General features: G+C 35.0%; 1 protein-coding gene across 3 annotated transcripts in view; it reads right to left on the reverse strand.

The window, feature by feature from the left end:
* POF1B (POF1B actin binding protein) overlaps positions 1-21,140 on the reverse strand; it is a 108,979-nt gene that overhangs the window by 60,259 nt on the left and 27,580 nt on the right. For 2 of the 3 annotated variants that reach the window (XM_021932870.2, XM_031660621.1), the window contains exons 5-6: positions 17,641-17,742; positions 12,691-12,873 (exon numbers count right to left, since the gene is read on the reverse strand). In XM_021932870.2, coding sequence (XP_021788562.2) covers positions 12,691-12,873; positions 17,641-17,742 — 285 coding nt within the window. The remainder of the gene's footprint in view (positions 1-12,690; positions 12,874-17,640; positions 17,743-21,140) is intronic. The other variant, XM_031660622.1, reaches the window with a different exon arrangement.

Consider the following 21,140-nt stretch of genomic DNA (forward strand, 5'->3'; position numbering starts at 1 on the left):
CTGCTCACTAAAACTTGTTGCATTGAAAGAAGTCATCTACCTGATTAGAAATGCCCCAAGTGCTAGTGATTCTGGAAATAATTTTTTTATAGGTTTCTCTCTTAAAGCCGCCGCCAACAACAACAACAACAAACGGTTAACAAAGTCAGAAAAAGTATAGGCAGCCCTTCCTTAGGAATATCATGGTGATCCCTTGTACCTTCCTTACTAGGAAGAGTCAGTATCATCACACACAGTCTAATTGGAGCAACTAAACTGAACTCCTTGTAGAGTTGGAGGCTGGTATTTGAGTTCTACATAGACTTCTGGATAATGTCCATCAGCTTCTCAGTGATTGACTCCTCTCAGGAAATGAAGGTCAAAAGCAGGCAAGTCGCTATTCAGAACTATGTCTCATTTAAAGAGTCAATGTGTTTAGGAAAATCATAAGATAAGGACCGAACCAGCCCTTTTGGAATCCATAATCCATTTGGGTTCAAATTTGGGAGGGGAATCCTGGCCAGGCGCGGTGGCTCAAGCCTGTAATCCCAGCACTTTGGGAGGCCGAGACGGGCGGATCACAAGGTCAGGAGATCGAGACCATCCTGGCTAACACGGTGAAACCCCGTCTCTACTAAAAAATACAAAAAACTAGCCGGGCGAGGTGGCGGCGCCTGTAGTCCCAGCTACTCGGGAGGCTGAGGCAGGGGAATGGCGTAAACCCGGGAGGCGGAGCTTGCAGTGAGCTGAGATCTGGCCACTGCACTCCAGCCTGGGCGACAGAGCGAGACTCCATCTCAAAAAAAAAAAAAAATTGGGAGGGGAGAGGACTGAGGAAATTAAAATTCTCATCTATTGTTAAGTCAGGACTATTACTCAAGACCAAGGTGAAATTTTCCTAACTGTAAACTGTGTTGTGCTAGTTAGCAATATTTTCCATTATTAAATCTCAGCTCTTTGGAGCTTCTTAATTTTAATGGAACTATTTGTTGGTCTGTTTTGACATAGCTTTTAGAAGTGGCTCAAAGCCATCTTTTTTGTTGCCTTGAGAAAGCCAAGATAGAAGTCGTCCCAAGGATACATGTGTGCCTTGGGCCAGAATAATGGTAGCAGTAATGGATAGAAGTTTTCTCCCTGTTACATTACTGACGTGAAATATAGCTGCACCTCATATATACTCATCTTCCTGATGAATGGGAGCTATTTCAAATGTTAATCTTGGATAATTACTTTAGTTGTTTACCTATAATCAAGGAAGGAATACAGACTGTGCTGAAGAATATAAATATATACAGATATACAAAACATGATATTTTTCTAAAAAATTACAAAAATTGTTAGATTCATGAGCATGCATCAATGAAGTACGTTTAATCAGATCACTATTTGACTATAATAATTGCCAAACAGTCTAATTCCTTGTCTCTAATTCTAGGTGAGAAGCCCATGATGATAATTGCTTTAGCAAACTCAAGGCAAAGCAACAATGCTTAAGTGTGCAACCAGAGGCAACTTAGTGTCCATTTTCCAGAAAAAGTCTGTAGGAAGGAAGCAATTTCAAAAGAAAATAATTTCTAAAGAGAAATTATGGACCTCACCTCACTACTGCCTTGGAAGTTCTTGACCTGGTTCCAATTTGGGGTGTTGTTTCATATTTGTAGTCTGTGAAACTCTAGGAGTAGTAGGTGGACTTTTGTTGCTAGCCTCCACACTTTATAAACTTTCATATTCAAAGGCAACACACTTAACCAACCGTAGTTACATAGTTCAGTGGTAGTGATTATAAGGTACAATTAATAGTTGCTGATTTCAACTGAGCTATCTATATTCTCTTGCCTGGTTTCCCTTCAGCTTAAGAACAAATATTTGTGAGAAGGTTTCTCAGGGGTAGGGATAGTTTGTAGTCAAGGAACAAATGACAATCCAGTAGAACAGTCTTGGCTTAATTAAATTTATTCCTACTAGGTAACTGGCTTAAATGTGTGCACGTTTCACCTATTTAGAAGGGTAGTTTAGCAGATTATAAAGCTATTAAAATGCCGTATTATATAAAAGCAATTATATCTAAGGAACTAAACTCCCAAAAGGTCATTAAAATATTAAGTAATAAGATCTGCTGTATTAAGATCCAACTGGATAGTGAGTTCTGAACTGTTGCATGGCAATGGAAAACCTCACTATTAGTAAAAGGTTATATAACATATAGATTATACATATATGTCCAGCAAAAATTATAAGGATGTGGTGACAGTTTTGGATGTATAAGATTACTACTTGATTTTGCTTTGATTTGGAACATTTAATATCTATTGGACTGATTCAAACATAGTTAATCCAGTGGGTATTAATCCCTGATGAAATTAAATGCATTTCAGATACAATGTCATTTGGCTAATGAGGTAAAAATAAATAATTGATCTCTCCCTATTTTATGCCAGAAGTAGCAATTCTGACAAGAGAAAAAGTAAAATAATTTTAGGTTCTGAAAATCCTCACTATTATTTTAATCTATATACATATTTTAATAAAGAAATGATGCTACCTAGTGCATATTAGATTATCTTTTATATTCTTTTTTCTTTTTCTTTAATTTTTAATTTTTGTGCATATATAGCAGATGTACATAATTATGGGATATATGAGATATTTTGATACAGGCATACAATATGTAATAATCATATCAGGGTAAATGGGGTATCCATCGCCTTAAGTATTTATCCTTTCTCTGTGTTACAAACAACTTATAATGCTCTTTTAGTTATTTTTAAATGTACAATTAAATTATTGTTGACTATAGTTATACTGTTTTTCTATCAAATACTAGATCTTATTGTTTCTAATTCTTTTTGTGCCCATTAACAATTCCTAATACTCTCTCACCCCCGCCCCACTACCCTTCTCAACCTCTGGTTACCATCATTCTACTCTCTATCTCCATGAGTTCAAATGTTTTATATTTTAGTTTCCACAAATAAGTGAAAACATGTGATATTTGTTTTTCTGTGCCTGGCTTATTTCACTTAACATAATGTCCTCCTTTTCCACCCATGTTGTTGTTAACTGACAGGATATCATTCTTTTTATGGCTGAATAGTACTTCATTGTGTATATATACCAAATTTTCTTTATCCATTAGACTGTTGGATAAATAAAATTTTTAGATTCCTTCCAAATGTTGGTTATTTCCTTTCTTTTGTGTATATACCCAGCAGTGGAATTGCTGGATCATATGGTAGCTCTATTTTTAATTTTTTGAGGAACCGCCAAACTGTTCTACATAGTGGTTGCACTAATTTACATTCCCACCAGCAGTGTACTATGGTTCCCTTTTCTCCACATACTCACCAGCATGTGTTATTGCCTTTTGGATAAAATCCATTTTAACTGGGGTGAGATAATCTCTCACTGTAGTTTTGATTTGCATTTCTCTGATGATCAATGATGCTGAGCACATTTTTACACATCCTGTTTGCCATTTGTGCACCTTCTATTGAGAAATCTCTACTCAGATATTTGGAAATTATTAGATTTTTTTCCTATTGTTTGAGCTCCTCATATATTCTGGTTATTACCTCCTTGTCAGATGGGTAGTATGCAAATATTTTCTTTCATTCTGTGAGTTGTCTCTTCACAAGTTAAAAGCTGTACAGAACATTTTAACTTGATGTAATCCCATTTGTTCATTTTTGCTTCAGTTGTTTGTGCTTCTGGGTTATTACTCAAGAAATCTTTGCCCAGCCCAATGTCCTGGATAGTTTCCTCAATGTTTTCTTGTAGTAGTTTCATAGTTTGAGGTATTAGATTTATGGCTTTAGTCCATTTTGATTTTATTCTTGTATATGGTGAGAGATAGAGGCCTAATTTCATTCTTTTGCATATGGATACCCAGTTTTCCCAGCACAGTTTGTGGAAGAGACTGTCATTTTCCCGATGCGTGTTCATGGCACCTTGGTTGCAAATGAGTTCACTATAGATGCATGAATTTCTCTCTGGGTTCTCTATTCTATTCCATTTATCTATGTGTCTGTTTTATGCCATTACAAGGCTATTTTACCAGGTTAGTGTAACTCTGCAGTACAATTTGAAGTCGGTTGAATTTTTCCCAATTTTAGCAACATTGAGTTCCAATGCAAAGTCCCACACTTACCATGTTCCCCCTCCCTCAAGCACACAGATTTTCTCTCCCTGCCACACAGCCTCTGTTAGGGTGGCATCAACAATTCAAGACTGTTTTTCCTACCCTCATCAGTGCCTCTTTCAGTGATATGAAGTTACATTCAGGTACTGTGATCACTCACCTAATTTTTGGTTCTTATTAAAATACTTTCTTGTGTATGTAGCTAGTTGTTAGTTTTGGTGTTCCTGCAGGGAGGACAATTGGTGGAAGCTTCTCTTTGTCCATCTTGCCCCACCTCCTGGTTCATATTAGATTTTCAACACATGTTGTCACTGAATTGAATGTACTGTACAATAGTCACAATTCTAAAATGAAGACTTATTTAACCATAACAGTTCTGTACTTGAAATAAAGAACTAATTTAACTTTCTACGTGAAGAAATATAGATAGTAAAATGTTGTAATGAAAAAATAATTGAATTTGAGAACAAATGTGGAGCTTCCATTTCCCATTTGTGAGTTAAGTAAATTGCTTATCTTCTCTGTACCTGTTTTTTTTCAACTGTATTATGTAGGCAATTTAGTATTGCAGGAGGCATCAAATAAAATTAAATAAGGGGAAAAGTGCTCAGTAAATTTTTAAACAATTGTGCAAATAATTTTCTTTAATTTAAGGCATACGTACAGTTTGCTACTGGAATGACAGAAGAAATGAAAGACAATTGTCTCATTTTCTATAAGACTCTCAACTGCCTGGGAGTAGAGATACTGTTGTTTTTTTAAGTTCTAGCGCCCAGCATAGTACTTGGATATAATAAGTCCTAAGTAAACATTTGTTGTATAAAAGTATTTTTATCACCATAAAAATAATAATAATGCTGATTCTGCATCAACTCATCTTGTTCATCAAAAGAAATATTAAGGACATCCCTTTTAACAGCCTAATCTTTCAAGGTAAGTAAGTAGTGAAAAAGTTGCTTATAATAAACAATAAAATTGGAGCTACATATTAAGCAGAACAGAGGGAAAAGCACTAGTTGTAAGAGGTGCTTCAACAAATCACACTGAAATGGACTTAGTGAAACTTATTCAAAGCTATTCTCACTTCCTTTTTGGGGGTGTGTGTGTGTGTGCGTGCGTGTGTGTGTGTTTCCAGTTTGACATTCTTCTTTTCCCAACCAATTAAAAACAATGTAGGTGGTTTGGGTTGTAATTTTATAATGGGTATAAGTGATTGAATAATAACATTTCTAACAGTTTAAATTATTCTTTCTCATCAGAAAATAAAATGTATGATATTTTCTTGTACTATAAAGTGAGTATCAAGAATTTGCAAACCTTTTTCTCATAAACAATGGGAATTCTGCAACAAGGGTTCTAATGAGAGCTACAGATCAAATGCTAAGAGTTCCAAGAAGAAAACCTAACTTTCAACTGTATGAGAGAGGTTGTATGAAGAAAGAATCATCGAACTATGACAACTGATTAGGTGTGGCGTGGTAAAGTAGAGAGAACAGTAAAAAAAGGTGTTAAATATTAAGACAAATAAAGCACTGGATATATCATTAATAGATGAGACAGAGTGAAAAGCTGATATGATTCGTTTGAGATGACTGTGGGACAGTCAAGTAGAGATGTCAGGTAGGCAATTAAAAATGATGCATTGGAGCTGAGAAAGTTTGGGGTATTGTCCATACAAAAGTAGTAGCAAAGGTCAAGATTTTATATCATGTTGTCAACGAACAGAAGGTAGAAAAAAAGAAGGAGGCCTGTATTAGTCTGTTCTCATGCTGCTGATAAAGACATACTTGAGAATGGACAATTTATAAAAGGAAGAGATTTAATGGACTTACACTTCCACAGGGCTTGGGAGGCCTCACAATCATGGTGGGAGACAAGGAAGACCAAGCCATGTCTTACATGGATGGCAGCAGGCAAAAAGAGAGAGCTTGTGTGGGGAAACTCCCTCTTATAAAACTGTCAGATCTCATGAAACTGACTCATTATCACAAGATCAGCATGAGAAAGACCTGCCTCCATGATACAATTACCTCCTACCTGGTCCCTCCCACAACACATGAGCATTCAAGATGAGATTTTGTTGGGTACACAGCCAAACCGTATCAGGGGCCAAGAATGGGTCCTTGGAGAAGAGGTCCTGATGAAAGAAGGAAGAAGTGACTGAGAAGAAGTCATAGAAGCAGCAGTACAGTATAATGGAAAGAAATATATCAAGAATAGAACAGATAAGCAGTACTAAATGCAGTAGAACTGAAACAAAATTAGGGTCAAGAAAAGTAAGTGGGATTTGGCAACTTGGAGGTCAATAAAAGCACTTTCAGGAACATAGTGAAGCTAGAATCTGGTTTGCAGTGTTGAGGAATGTGTGAATAGTGAGAAAATGGCATCTGAGAGTATGCCTCCCTCCTTTGGAAACTTTTCAGATGAAGGGAACAAAAGAGATGAGATTATAAGTCAATAGAATTGTAGGGTCACAAAGGGAGTCACCCTGATCACAAAGTTAGAGTCTTAATTCTTGAAGATCAAAAGAATCAGAAGTTTGCTGATGGTATAGAAAAATTTTTCAGTAAAGTGGAGCATTGAAGGAATTCATGTGGTGAACCAAAATTGTGGTCCCTGGACCAGTAAAATAGCTTTAGGATAACCAGGGAACTTGAAAATGCAGATTATCACGCCCCAGTAATCTCTCCTTAAATAATTCTTCCAATTGATTCTGGTGCATGCTAAAGTTCGAGTTCCACCATCTATTGTTAGTAGAAGGCAAAGCTACCTGCAGAGAGGGAGATAGCAGCAGTGAGACTTGGAGTATGAGCAGGGTGGGAAAGATAAGAATTAGACATTGAAGACTGGTAATGACTTGATTAGAAACTATTAAAAAGGCTGTTTAACAATGGTGGGAGTCCAGAAAGACCGAGACAATCTGTACTAGACTAAATTGGTTTAGTCTGAAGACGTTCTCTAGGAAACAAAGAAGTCAAAATCTAGGGGCACAGAAGGTGGATGGCAGTCTATACAAAGCAAAGGATCAGCAAAGTGATGACAGTAAAAGGAGAAGGGCTTCTAGCAAGATCATTGCTGAACTGGCTGACAATGGAAACCAGTGTGGCTTAGAATTGAGGGCTGGAGAGTTTGGTGAAGGTGACGTTAAACAGAAATGAGAGAGTAAGAGATAAAATAAGAATGTGATGGCAAGAGAAAGAGACATTCAGAATCCCGGGTTAAACAGTTTCAAGTGAAGATATAAATTCAAAGACTGGCCAAAGGCTATGTGAACTGAAGACGTAGAAATGAAGAAATTGAGAGCGAGGAAGAACCTTGAAGACAGTGTGGGAAAGGGTACTGATGTGGGTGGTGAAATTCTTATAGATGATTCTGGATTCAGTAGGAAGTGGAGAGAAGATTGTAAATTGGCTGGTGAAACTGTTAAGAGAGTGACCAAAATGTCAGTAGAGAGTGATAACTCAAACCAAGGTGGGTGGTGTATATGGATTACAGAGTTTCAAAGAGAGTTGAAGGTTAGTAAGGGATAATTGATCAATAGGAACCAGAACATTTGTGTATTGAGAAAAGAATTAACAATAGATACACAAAAAACAAGCAAATGAAAAAAATTAGAGAATTATTAACACCAGCAAAAGTTGTGCTAATAAAAGAAGCAAAATAATACACAATTTGGTTCAGCAGTAAACGATATTTTATAGCAATAATAATATAAACACTGAACACTGATTTACCAAAACTAAATGGAGATTTAACTATATTGGGATGATGGAAGGGATGAAAACAGTTGGATGAGAGATTAATAGAATTAAACCTTTGTGTGTCAGAATTATCAACAGATAATATATAACACCGATAAATCAAGACATAGCAGCGTTAAGTATATGCGTACTATAAGTTTATGCATACTAAAAATACATGCATATCATTTAGCTTTATATATAGCAATTTAGCTAAATGCAAGTAAATATCACAAGACAAAGCTAACAATTGAAAATGGTTGCCTCTGGGGATCAGCTCTGGGTGGTGAAGAGGGTAGGGACAGGGAATTGCTGTTTGTTATATGCCTTTTACTGCTATTTGGCCTTTTAAACTACGCACATGTATTACTTTAATTTAAAAAACTGATTTCTAAAACAGCAAATAAGTAACAATGTGTTAAAAATAAAGTTGAGTTTGCCATAAAACAGTAGTTCAAAAAGGTTTCATAGCAAGAGGTTGCAGAGGTTGCAGAAGACAGATAAGGTAGTGTTGGGAAAAAGATAGGCCCCAAATGGACACTAATTAAATTTGTGGAAGCAACAGCAGGGAATAGACGTTTACATGAAAGGCACTCATTTTCAATAATGGGGTTGAAGAGGGCAATAAACATGGAGAGAAACTTGAGCCACCTGTTAATGAGTGAGGGGATAGACAGAACTGCTGAGTTTATTGAACTAACCAGCCCTGAAATTCTATCATTGGTGAATGACATGTTAAATAAACATTATAGCGAGCTTCCCAGAGACGTGCCAGAAAAAGCACCTGACACTAAGATATGATGTTTTTTGTCAATTCATTAAAGGCATCACATCACAAATTGGAGTATTTTTCATTGGCAACAGCACAATCCAGGTGATCAGGACTGTTCCCTTTACATCTTCCCATGACTACAAAAGAATTCCCTGAATCCTCAAGCCAAGTGGAAGAAAGTTGTACACACACTACATACACTTATTTGAATACTTCTTACAAACGCCACCTATATGACAACTTGTAAAATAAGTTCAGCTGAGCTTTTCCCTGTCATCAACAGGTGTAAAATTATCTGTTCCTTGCTAATGACAGGAAAATGATCACAGTATGTTATCCTTAATTTCTTCAGGAAAGTATAGGTGACTTGTAATATTTTGAATTTGAAATCAGAAGGGTGATATTACTAGGGAGGACCATGGAAAATGTACATAAATTAATTTTATAGAATATTTTAAAGCCACGTTTTTAGATATCTGATTTTGAAAAATATTTTTAATGCCTTTCACTTTGGGGAAAGTACTTTAAAGATGATCTAATTTCATCTAAAAATAGTCTTACAGTGAAACTAATTTCTTATATTGGTGATTTGAAACATTTGCGATCCAGAGTTGGGGAAGAAGATCAATAATCAAAGATTAATTTCAGCATCTGCTATGGACTTGACACTAAGATAGATGCTTTACATATTTTATCTCATTTAATCCTCTTGTAGGATATATTGTACATTAAAGTATGATTCTTCCCCTTTTAGAGATGTAGAAACTGAGGTTCAGTCCAGCTAAGTCTATTGCTGAAGCTCATACAGCTCAGCACGATCAGGTTTTATAAATTCAGATAATTAAATTGAGTGCTTGTGTTCTATTCCTCTTTACCACGCTCCTTCCAAACTACAATTTAACTCTAAACACAAACTGTGAAAATGGGGAAAATGGGTCCTACTTTAGTTTTAAAACAGCCTAACCTATGTCTGCATATTACTCTTTAAAGATACTCTTCTACCCACATATCACGACGGGGGACATGTAAACACCAAGGAGCCTAGATGGGAGAACTCCCTCCTTTGTCCATGGGATCTGCACAAGCAGGTTACCCTGTCATCACTCTGAGCAGGAATGGACCCAATCCAATGTAATCTATACAAGTGAAATTACTAACTCTAAGCTTCCAACAGACTAGTGCTTCCAAGGGCCTATTCTATTTTCAGCAGCACTTCAACTTCATCCTTATAAAATATTGAAAAAACTGGGGGTTGGGGGCTGTGGAGGGATAGCATTAGGAGAAATACCTAACGTAGATGACAGGTTGATGGGTGCAGCAAACCACCATGGCACATTTATATCTATGTAAACAAACCTGCACATTCTGTACACGTATCCGAGAACTTAAAGTACAATAAAAAAAGAGATTATCTAAAATGGAAAAAAAGCAAAATTTAATAAAATTAAAGAAAAAAAATCCTCCAGCCTTTACAAAAGCTACATAAAAATCTCAAACTACAGTATGAATAATAAAAAGTGATATATTAGTTACCCAATTCTGCCCCTTTACTGAGTAGACAACATATAGTCTAGTCAAATGTATTATTAGATGTACTAAGCTGGGAAAAGAATATCATAACATTACTGTTGCCACTGGACAAACTCTTAATCCTGTCATACAGTTCCCATCTCTGATAATTGTCCCTCCTACCATTTCTATTGTCATTATTCTACTTTGTTTTACACCTAGACTATTAAAATAGCTTCTAATAATATTTTCTTTGCAAAGTTTTCCCCATTGATTTTTTTCAAGTTGTAGACTTTGTAGTTTATAAAAAATTTCCAGCACATATTTTTATTTAGTATTTTATGGATGAGGATGTTGCTGAGAGATTTTGTATTACTAAGAACATATAGCTTGAGAGGAACAGAGTTAGGACAAGAACTCAGGTCTCCATACCCTGAAACTAGTCTGCTTTCTATCACCAATACCTTCCCTGTGTCAGACTCTTCTTAACCAAGTGCTTTCTTTATTTTTATACTATTGCTCAAGGACTCTCCACATAAATGACCCAAATTCAAGGAGGAACTATCAATGGGCTCTGGAGTCAGCCTACATATGTATAAATCTTGGCTGTACCACATGCTAGCTGTGTAAGTCTTTGCACATATTTTAAACTCTTTGAAACTCGGTTACCTTATATGAGCAATAAGGATAACAATAGCACCTTCCTAATCTGATCGTTGTAAGAAGAAAATTAATATGCTAGCCATAGTATCTATTAGTATTTTCCTACTCAGCAACCTTCACTCATCCTCCATTGCCTACTAAAGAAAGCCCAAAGTCTTTAAATTAACACTTGAGAATCTCATGACCTGGCCTTAATGTATCATATTAACACTACACCGTAATACTCCTTGTCGCATGTCTTTCATGCCATAAAAATCAAACCCCTAACTTTTTCTGAAACCCAGAATTTACTTTCCCAAATCTATAACTTTGTTTATGTGGTTCCCTCTGCCTAGGATATTATTTCCATGCAATATCAATACTGTATATGGAAATTCTGCCCGTTTTTCAAAGCCCAGGTTAATTACTTCCTCCTCAACACAGCCTTCCTCGATTTCTCAGCCAAAATTAATTTCTTCACTCTTTTGTTCCCAAAGTGTGTTGCTTCTTCCTCTTTTATGACTGAAAACACTTTGGTTTGTATTATGCTTTTATATGTGCCTGCCACTTTCCCCTATTAGAGGAAACTAAGGCAAAGCAAAGTTAAGGATTAGGTTGAACTGTATAAAATTGTTGCTATTATGCCAGTTTCAACCTACAAAAATGACAATTTCAAATGATCTAATCTAATAAAATGGTTTTTTTATAGTTGTATCTAATTCACTTAAGGTAAATATTCAATACCTTCTGGATTATATTCTATGAGTTATCCTAGAGGCCAATGTTTCTATGCAGATATACAGAAGAAAGACATTTTTAGGCTTTTTTTAAATTAGAAAACTGTAAAAAATGTAGAGACAAGGGTCTCACTATGTTGACCAGGCTTGTCTTGAACTGCTGGCTTCAAGAGATCCTCCAGCCTTGGCATACCAAAGTCCTGGGAATGCAGATGTGAGTCGCTGAACCTGGCTCTAGGCTTTTCTTAGATTGACAAAACATGGATTTTAAATCTTTTGTAGTTCTTTTTGACTAATGTGGCCAGAATGTATATTTCAAATTTTCAGTTCTTAGAAATAATCTCATGTATATTTAATATACAACAATCAAATTCTTATGTGGACTGGCTCCTTCTTTATTTTTTCTTATATTCTTTTGTCTTTTAGTAAGAGGTGCCTATGAAAGAGGTCAATTGGAGATCTAGAAAAATACAAGTGATGGTTGATTCCCTATTGTTCTAGTTATTAATGTTAGTTTTACCAAGATACAAGAAAATATTTTTCCTTCAACACTTGTATAGCAGATGTTTACAAGATTCCAAAGTCTTCATAACATAAATTACCAAGAATTGTATTACATGAGATTTCTCCTTAGCAACTAAGTTCTAGTTTCTATTTTGTCAATGTGATACATAATAAAATCTATACATATTTTGACTTGATTCTCAAGTCAAATAATATATTCTCAAAGAAGACATACAGAAAGTATGTATATATTCTCAAAGAAGACATACAGGAAGTAAATACCAGTTTGTGAAATGTGACCATTGAAATCATCTTAGATAATATAACTGCCAATTTATTGTTCATTTAAATATGATACCTCATGAAAATATTTAACATTGCACAACTATTGGGCCCATTTTAGAACTGAAGATCCACTACAGATTAGGTATTCATTAACCAGTTCATAACTAACCTCATAGATTTAATGTCTTAGTGGACCTAAATTGTTTTGTCTTCTGAGAGAAGATGGGAAGATTTGTTCTAAATATGCTATGACAAGGCACAAATACCAGTGGTATAACTTCTCAGTATTTTGATGAAAATTTAATGGGAGTACCTGCACAGTGGTATGAGAAGAGTTCAAGAATGTTATTTCAGTTTGTTAAGGAATCAGCTGATTGATCTTACCTGCTCACAAATCTGGCTTGATCCACTATGGCACAGTTCATTTCCAGTATGTGTAGAAATTGGATCATTTCCTGTGATGGCTTGGATTTGCTGGCTAGAATCAGGTTGTTGCCAGTGTGCAGAGTGGATGACCTGGGGCTGTTGGACAATGTGATGATGGCATTGAGCCTGAGGATGGCACTCCTAAGACACATACACATGCCAAAAACAGCCACTTAGGATAAACATTACTAATCAAGAAAAACATCTGAAACCATGTTTTTTTTAACTTAATGTTTTCTTTCACTACAATTCAAACCCTAGGATTTATAGTTTTAACTAGTGATAGAAAATTTGTATTGAATTCTGCTTTTATTTGATCAAGTTGTCGTGACCATCCAAATACTTATCTAGATTGGCCAAGGCATTGCATGTTATAATTAAATTAATATTCCAGCTATACTTAACACTAAAATAATAATGAATATTAATATTAGTATTACTTTGATGATTCAGTAGGCACTTCAGAATCTAATTACATAAAACACGATAATACTGAAGATATAGATAAATTTAAAATGAAAAAATAATATAGTATAGTGATTTTCAATGTCAGGAAGCATATTAGAGTCACAGTGGGTGGGGAGCAAAGTTCTTATCCTTATGAAACTTAAGGATAAATTTATTAAAAAGATAAAAAAAGCCAGCCACTGAAACTTCAGACCTAGAAAACATGGATTCTAACTGATTTTATCACTAACTCTGATCTTGAGAAACTGTGTATGCAACCTTTATGAGCCTCTGTTTTCCCATTTATAAAAGTGAAGATGGTACATTTTCCATTGGGGTGCTATGAGAAGTAAATAAACTAATGTCTATAAGTTGATTACTACAAAGTAGGTGAGTAACAAACATTATCATTATGATCGCATCATCATAATTTTCATAATCATCATCAACTTTATCATTTACCCTAATAATTTTGCAGATGGAAAAAAAACTCTGAGGTCTAGAAAAGTAAGAGAATTTGCTCATAATAACACAATTAATTAATGGCAAACTTGGGACTGGAACTCATGATTTCCAGCTTAGACTTCTTTTAGGATATTAGGCTGAATTTGCACTGACCCCAAGATATTCTGGAATTTGTTGTTTTTCAACTAAATCGTTGTTATCTGCTTATTTGTCATGGCTTTTTTTCTGGTAAGTATAGAGCACGGACTAAGAAAAGATATCTAGTTATTTTAGTTTGGGGGATTTCAGGCATACTTGAATTTGCTTTCTTATCCTGTGATTATTCTACTTCGATAAGAGACATCTGGAAGCCTGTTTTCAAAAGAAACATACTGTATTTTGAATCACAGTGCTATATGTATGCACATACAATTAATTTTGAAAGTATAAATGTAATGCACTATATCCTTTTGACTATGGAAAGTTGACCTATATTAATACAGTAAAACACTTCATATTTTAAATTTTCATATGAAATAATTTTCAAGCTATATTAAATGAAAAAAAACAAAGTGCAAAAGAATGAAATAGTATACTCTTTCTGCTGTAACTTTTTTTTAAGTGACATATACATTTACAAATATATATAACTGCTTTGAAATGCATAGACCAAAAGAGTTTTAAGAGTAGCTGCTTCTGGGAGGAGAAACTGGGGACAAAAGTGTCTGGATAAGGAGGTTTATCTGTCACCGTATACCTTTCAATGCTCTTTTTATGCCTCTCAATTTTTTTATACTTTAAAATTTTTCCATGAATAAAAATTACCTTTTCATGTATACAAAAAATATTTTGAAAAAAATGAAATATATATAACAAACACATTTTACAAATAGAAGTTGCCTTGGTAGATATAAAGATAATAAAGGTCATAGAATAAGTTCATGGTATCATTTTCTCTAGACTCTTTTCAAATATTACACACTTTGTACATATACTAGCCCTAAAATCTTTACAGTGTAGGAATTTTGGGGGTGAACGTATGTTACATTATTATTATCTTTTATGTTACTAAATATCTTCATATATTGGAATGAGGTAAAATTACACTGATAGTCTGAGATGACTATTACTCATCGGAGAGCCTGTAGGCTATTGAAATAGAACCTCTCCTGAAGGAATAAAACAAAACAAAACAGTATGTTCCTCACAAAGCAAGTTAGGAAACTCTTGGAAAGCACACATCACTAGAGGGTAATAAAGAAAACAAAACCTGTTTCTTAAAAATCGTCCTGGCCGGGCACGGTGGCTCATGCCTGTAATCCCAGCACTTTGTGAGGCCAAGGCGGGTGGATCACGAGGTCAGGATATCGAGACCATCCTGGCTAACATGGTGAAACCCCGTCTCTACTAAAAAATACCAAAAATTAGCCGGGCATGGTGGCGGGCACCTGCAGTCCCAGCTACTCGGGAGACTGAGGCAGGAGAATGGCATGAACCCAGGAGGCGGAGGTTGCAGTGAGCTGAGATCGTGCCACTGCACTCCAGCCTGGGGGACAGAGTGAGACTCCGTCTTAAAAAAAAAAAAAAAAAAAAAATCCTTTGTTAGTGTATCAGTTGTCCAGTTGTCTCTTGAATAGAACACTGACATTCCTGTCATCTGTGGTGCCTTGCAGGTTACCTGAGCCCATTTGGCCTATGAACCATTTACTGGTACCACTGAGGTCTTAGCAGGTTTTCAGTTTTTAATTCTTACACCTGACTACTAAAGTTCTTTTTCTAAAGCAAAATGTTCATATATTCATCATATTTTTAAAATACATAATAAGCTGAATTTTTAAAGTACAAAAAGATCAAACATTTCTGATTTGTCATATTGTTTTTCCTTTTTGATAGAGTAAAAAGAATTATGATGAGTACAAATCATATGAACTGGATAGTTATCTTGCACCTGGCACCACTTTACCACCCTTCCACTACAAAGATCTCTTTTTTCTTGAACAGTTCTCATCTCCTAAGAGCTAGTCCTATTTGATTTGGTCACATGTGACGGTAAACAGGTTCATCCAGACTTTGGCTTTACTCAGATTGTCCTAGTTTATCTCCATCACTGAGGAAACTACTAGGACAAAGCAATTGAAGTTTGCTCTATCTGCATGGTTCCTTTTACATTGGGTAGCTTTCATGGCGGTTCCCAAACTCCCAAACTGTTTAAGTAATTAATAAGAAGAAGTGGGCATAAACAAGTAAATACTCAAGAACAGTAAATAGCTGCAGTATTCTCTTAAAGGAGCTAGTCTTTAGTTGTTCCAGCTGCACAGCAACAATGTACAAGATATTCAATCTTTTACTCTAGAGTCAATAATTAGAAACACTATTTGTTCTCTTGAAAATAAGAAGCTAGAAGCAGCATGAAATGATTTGCCTCTAACATTCCTTATTATTTAAAACGTGTCAAACTTATTTTCTATAGCCCAGGTGGATAAAGGACAGATGTTATAATTTGATTTGTTATAAAGGAAAACACTCCTTGAAGAATAGGTACATTTCATGAAATTTTTTCTACTTGGTATCATAATGTCCAGAAATATTCTGCTGCTCCTCTGTAAGATATGTGTTCAATACAGATCATAGCAAACCCTTCAGACTATATCCAGCTTTCCAAGCAAACCAAAATGTTAAATATTTGCATGTTTATGATTCTGAAAGTTGGCTTCATTTTAACTGAACACAAATAAGTAATAATGTATTAGTTCCTATGAATCTGGTATGTCCACAAGTGCTCATAAAAATAAAATGAGTTCTTATGCCAAAGAGTTCAAAAAGGAAAAGATATCATTTTTTAGTCAGTTTGATTTGCATATGAAAAAAATGATTTTGTTATCAAAACTGATTTGATAGTGTTTTAACTGCCTATTATGAGTCGAATTGTACCCTCCCACAGCCAAGATATGCTGAAGTCCTAACTCCAGTAACTCAGAATGTGACTCTATTTAGAGACAGAGTCTTTATAGAGATAATCAAGTCATTAGGATGGCCCTAATACAATGCAAATTTGGACACAGAAACAAACATGCACAGACAGAAGATGATGTGAAGACACACAGGAAAGTTTCCATAGGAAGACAAAGTACTGCAGTGATGCATCTACAAGCCGAGGAATGTCTGAGGCTACCAAAAGCAAGGAGACAGGAATGGAAGAGTTCCTTCTCTAGCAGCTTCAGAGAGAACATAGCCCTGCCAACACAGTAAGTTCAGACTTCTGGCCTCCAGAACTGTGAGACAATAAATTTCTGTTGTTTTAAACCACACAGTTTGTAGTACTTTGTTGCAGCAGCTCTAAGAAACTAATACACTGCCCTAGTTCAAGAATGTCCAACAGACAAGTCCTGGACATTGGACTGGACATGCTTGTATGAACTGAGAAGAGCAATATGAAACCTCAGTTCGTTATAGTAACAACTCTGCATGAAGGACTTGTGGCTCTAGATGCCATGGAATTACTGTGGCCTTGCTGCAGTTTTATACTTGGTCTGTCGATTTGAGCGTAACAGAATTTTTTTAATGTACTAGAAGCTTTAGTTTTCTAGATCTTTTACAGTATATGGTATTTCACATATCTGTTCCTATGTATTGTTCATTTAAAATTCATTCTATATTAAAAGAATTAGAACAAAATTATGTTTTAAATTATGATTTTTGTTGGACCAGTTTAAAGGATAACATACAAGGCATTGGGATATCTATATTAAGTTCAGATTCTGCCATTAATTTTCTATGTGACTTCACATATCCTGGTTTCAATTTTCTTTCAGTAAAAAGGGGACAATAATACTTCACATGAAAAATGGATATGAAAGTATTAAGGATGGTATGAAGGGTTCTAGATATCATAGCATATTATAAGTCATGGTGGTCTTGCCTTGCACTTCACAGTTGAATGTCACTTGAGCTCTATTAAAATACTCACAATTCAAAATTATACACTTAAAAACAAGTTTTTAAACAAACATTACTTACCTGGTCAGTATTTAGCTTCTCTACTTTTCTTATTGTTTTTTCATAAATAACGTTGTTTCCTGGGAAGAAATGGCTTCCTCTTAGGAATTGAGACAGTGGTTCCTAAAATGATAGTAAATTATATGTTTTGTTTTGAAAGTTGTCTTTTCAGAGTAATGTTAAATTAGGCAAATATCCAGTGTCTAATAGGCTCCGAGGTAGTGGCCGTCCTTAGGAAGAGAGTGGAATGACATCCCAATAATGTTGGTAGATGCAAGGAAATAATAATAAAGGTAGTTCCCTTTATCAAAAAGAACAATCTGGATTTCTCCTATTACATTTTACTAGGCCTAATAACGTCTTTTGTGGAGATTGGTGGAGAGTGGAAAAGATAATTTTCTCTCTGTTCCTAAGGCAAGATATAATGAGTTTCCTTCGAGGTATGCAAGCATGAGGTCAATCTCATTTAAATTGGGTTCACTGGAAGATTTCTTTCTATGCAAAAATTGTTGGAGAAATGCAAAATAAACATATTTCAGCATGACTAGGCCACAAAGTAGGTAGAAATATATTAAAGATTTTTTTCTGCAACTCAATTGGGTGCCCTTGAAATGTACAATTCTTAATTGTGATTATAATCAAGGCTAAGACTCTCAGAACAACATATGTTTTGAATATTAAGAGCAGAATAGAGGCTTTAAGAGCCACTTTATCTCCATATATTCAACTAAATTGCTGTAAGATTAGCTGAGTGCCTAGAAGACGTCAGACAATGAAATATAGGCTGGTGACATGTCCAAAATCTGAAAGAAACTGGGGAAGAGCTAATAAGAATCAGACCAGGAGTCTAAAATAAATGTCATATGCACCATGTTCTTTTCCCTTCCTTTCGTTTTCATTTGAAGTCTACTTGTGTAGGGAGATCTGGGGTTGTTTTGTTTGTTGTTTTTCTATGAAACACAATTTGCATTCATTTATTTTGTGATATAGGGGAATACTATAGAAGACCACATAGGCAAGCCTGTTACTGGTTAATGTATTTAAGAACATTTCAAAATCAACAAAACGTGCTAGGATTTTTGTAATCTGCTATTGTAAATACTCATAGAGCAGCTGGACCAAAACACTGATTGTTTAAAAGGGAAGATGCTATCGAATCAAAAGTTACATACTTACTGTATTTAAGTTTGAGCAAAAGGTGTTTTAACCAACTGTTCCTTGGAGACTTTGGTAAAACAAATATATAAGTGACCAAATCTGTCTAGGTGATGAAGTATTAAATCTAGAGCTGAATATATTTAGAAAGATTTTCCTAGAAGCTATTTTGTGTTTGTTTGTTTTTGTAAAAGAGCCCCTATGGTAGTTATGTGCAATCATGAAACACATGCTTAAGTGCTTGCTATACACAGTGTACTTAGCTACATGCTTTGAGGCATAAAAATATAAGTCTGACTTATTTTATTACCAAGAGCATTTAATATTGATCAGTATTCATCAAACTATGGTAGATAGCCTATTTTTATTCTGTGCTCAAGCTAAGAATGGAAGTTAGATTTTAAAGGACTATAAATAAAAAACAAAGTCCAAGGCCCTATGTGGCCAGGAAAATGTAAAATATTTGTTATCTGTTTCTTTACAGAAAAATTATGCCAATCCCTGATCTAGATAATATATGAACACAAACATGTATGCAAGGTAGAAAGAGACAAATGCCCTTACATGTACAGAGAAAGAACTTACGGGATGGAGTTCAGAGGAAAAAAACTGAGTTCCATCTGATGGTGCTCTAGTAGGGTACCTGGATTAGGTGGCACTTGAAAGAAGATTAAAGTGGTCTTTGAATATGAGAAAACGGAAGAAAATGGTATTCCAAGTGAAGGAAACAAAACAATTAAAGTCACCAAGTTTGGAAAAGTGTAAGTTATATGTCTAGGACACACTTAGTAGATAGAGCTTGGTTCTTCAAGCAGTGAGAAGTCTTTATGTGCTTTTAAACAGGGGTATGAGGTGAAGTTTACTTCAGGGAGATTAATTAGAGGAAGAGTACAGATTAGGAGACTGGTAAGATTATCCCAATAATCAAAGATGGTACTGTTCAAAGATGACTCTGAGATCTTGAATCTGAGGAGTCTATTACATGGTACCAAAAATGAAAATGTTGAGACATTTTATGTGCTCCTAATAAGAATCTAGGTCTGATTATGTTTTTATTCCCCAGAACACTTAGCAAACTACATAGTGCATAGTAATCCCTTTAACATGTGGCAAATGATTGCAAATAGCTCCCAAATTGACTCTTTTACAAAAAAATGTCTGGATAGACACTCAGATATAGATGTTTAACACATAGGTGAAAATGCAGGTCTGGAACTAAGTGGGGAGTGCAAGGCTACAGATCTATTATATATATCAAGATCACCTGCTCACTAGTGCTAGATTAAGCCAGGCAATTGCTGAATAGTCAAATGAAGAGCAAATATAGAACTAGACATTTCTCAAGAGGTCTTAGAGGATAAAATATTGTAATTTAAGGGAAGAGTAATTTTCAAGAAGCAGTAGGAAGTCAAAGGTAAAAATGTTTCAAAGTGGCCAACAGATGAGAATTATAAAGTGGATTGGATTTGGATTACTACAAATCCATTGGGTTTGACTACTAAAATCAGTGGAAGAAAGTATAATGGGAGAGAAATCATTGAGTCATAAAATCTATATTGCAGTTCTTCCTTCTCCTATGTGCTGCAGAAAATCAGGTAGGCCATTAACCTTATCAGAGGCTCAGTTTTCTTAGCATAGGGAGGGTAATGCAGAATATTAAGTAATATCATGTGTTTTAAAGTACCCTTAATCTATAATTTTAATGTACAAATTACATTTGTTTTAAATAATATTGTAATATAATATTTAAAATCCATACTGTGTTTTAAATAATATTGATAATTCCCTTATAACTTTTCTACAAAAATATACACAAGTAGGCTTACTGAGGGCAGGGACTTTGACTGTCTTGAGTACCACATAGTGAGTGAATAGATGACTGAGTGAGAAGGAATGATATGAACCTTCATCTTAGGAATGTAACCATCCTCTAAGAGAGGGAAAACAAATTTAGCAAAAGCATGAAATTTTTTTTTTTCTGTGAAATGAAGTTCACTATAAACGATGAACAATCATTTTTTTTACAAGACAAAGGATGGTCTAGGCACAAACGATGTTGATTCTGTCTCGAATATTTTGGTCATATTACTTGAATGACTTACTGAAAAAAAATACCTCCAAATTTAGGGGACTATTATTTTCCCCAAATCTGTAAGAAAGTAAATCAAAAATTGATATAAATAAACAATTCTTTGAAAATAAGTCAATAAAATAAATTCAATCAGAAGTTTTAGATTTCTCAACAAATGAGCTGCTAGACAACTCTACTATTTTGGCACCTTCTTTTTCTCAACCTGTCCATTTGAATTGGTGCCAGATCCACCCTAAAAATTAATAGGTGTTTTCAAAGTGGCAGATCTTATAAT

The sequence above is a fragment of the Papio anubis genome, chromosome X, assembly GCF_008728515.1.
Source record: "Papio anubis isolate 15944 chromosome X, Panubis1.0, whole genome shotgun sequence".
Taxonomy (NCBI): Eukaryota; Metazoa; Chordata; class Mammalia; order Primates; family Cercopithecidae; genus Papio; species Papio anubis.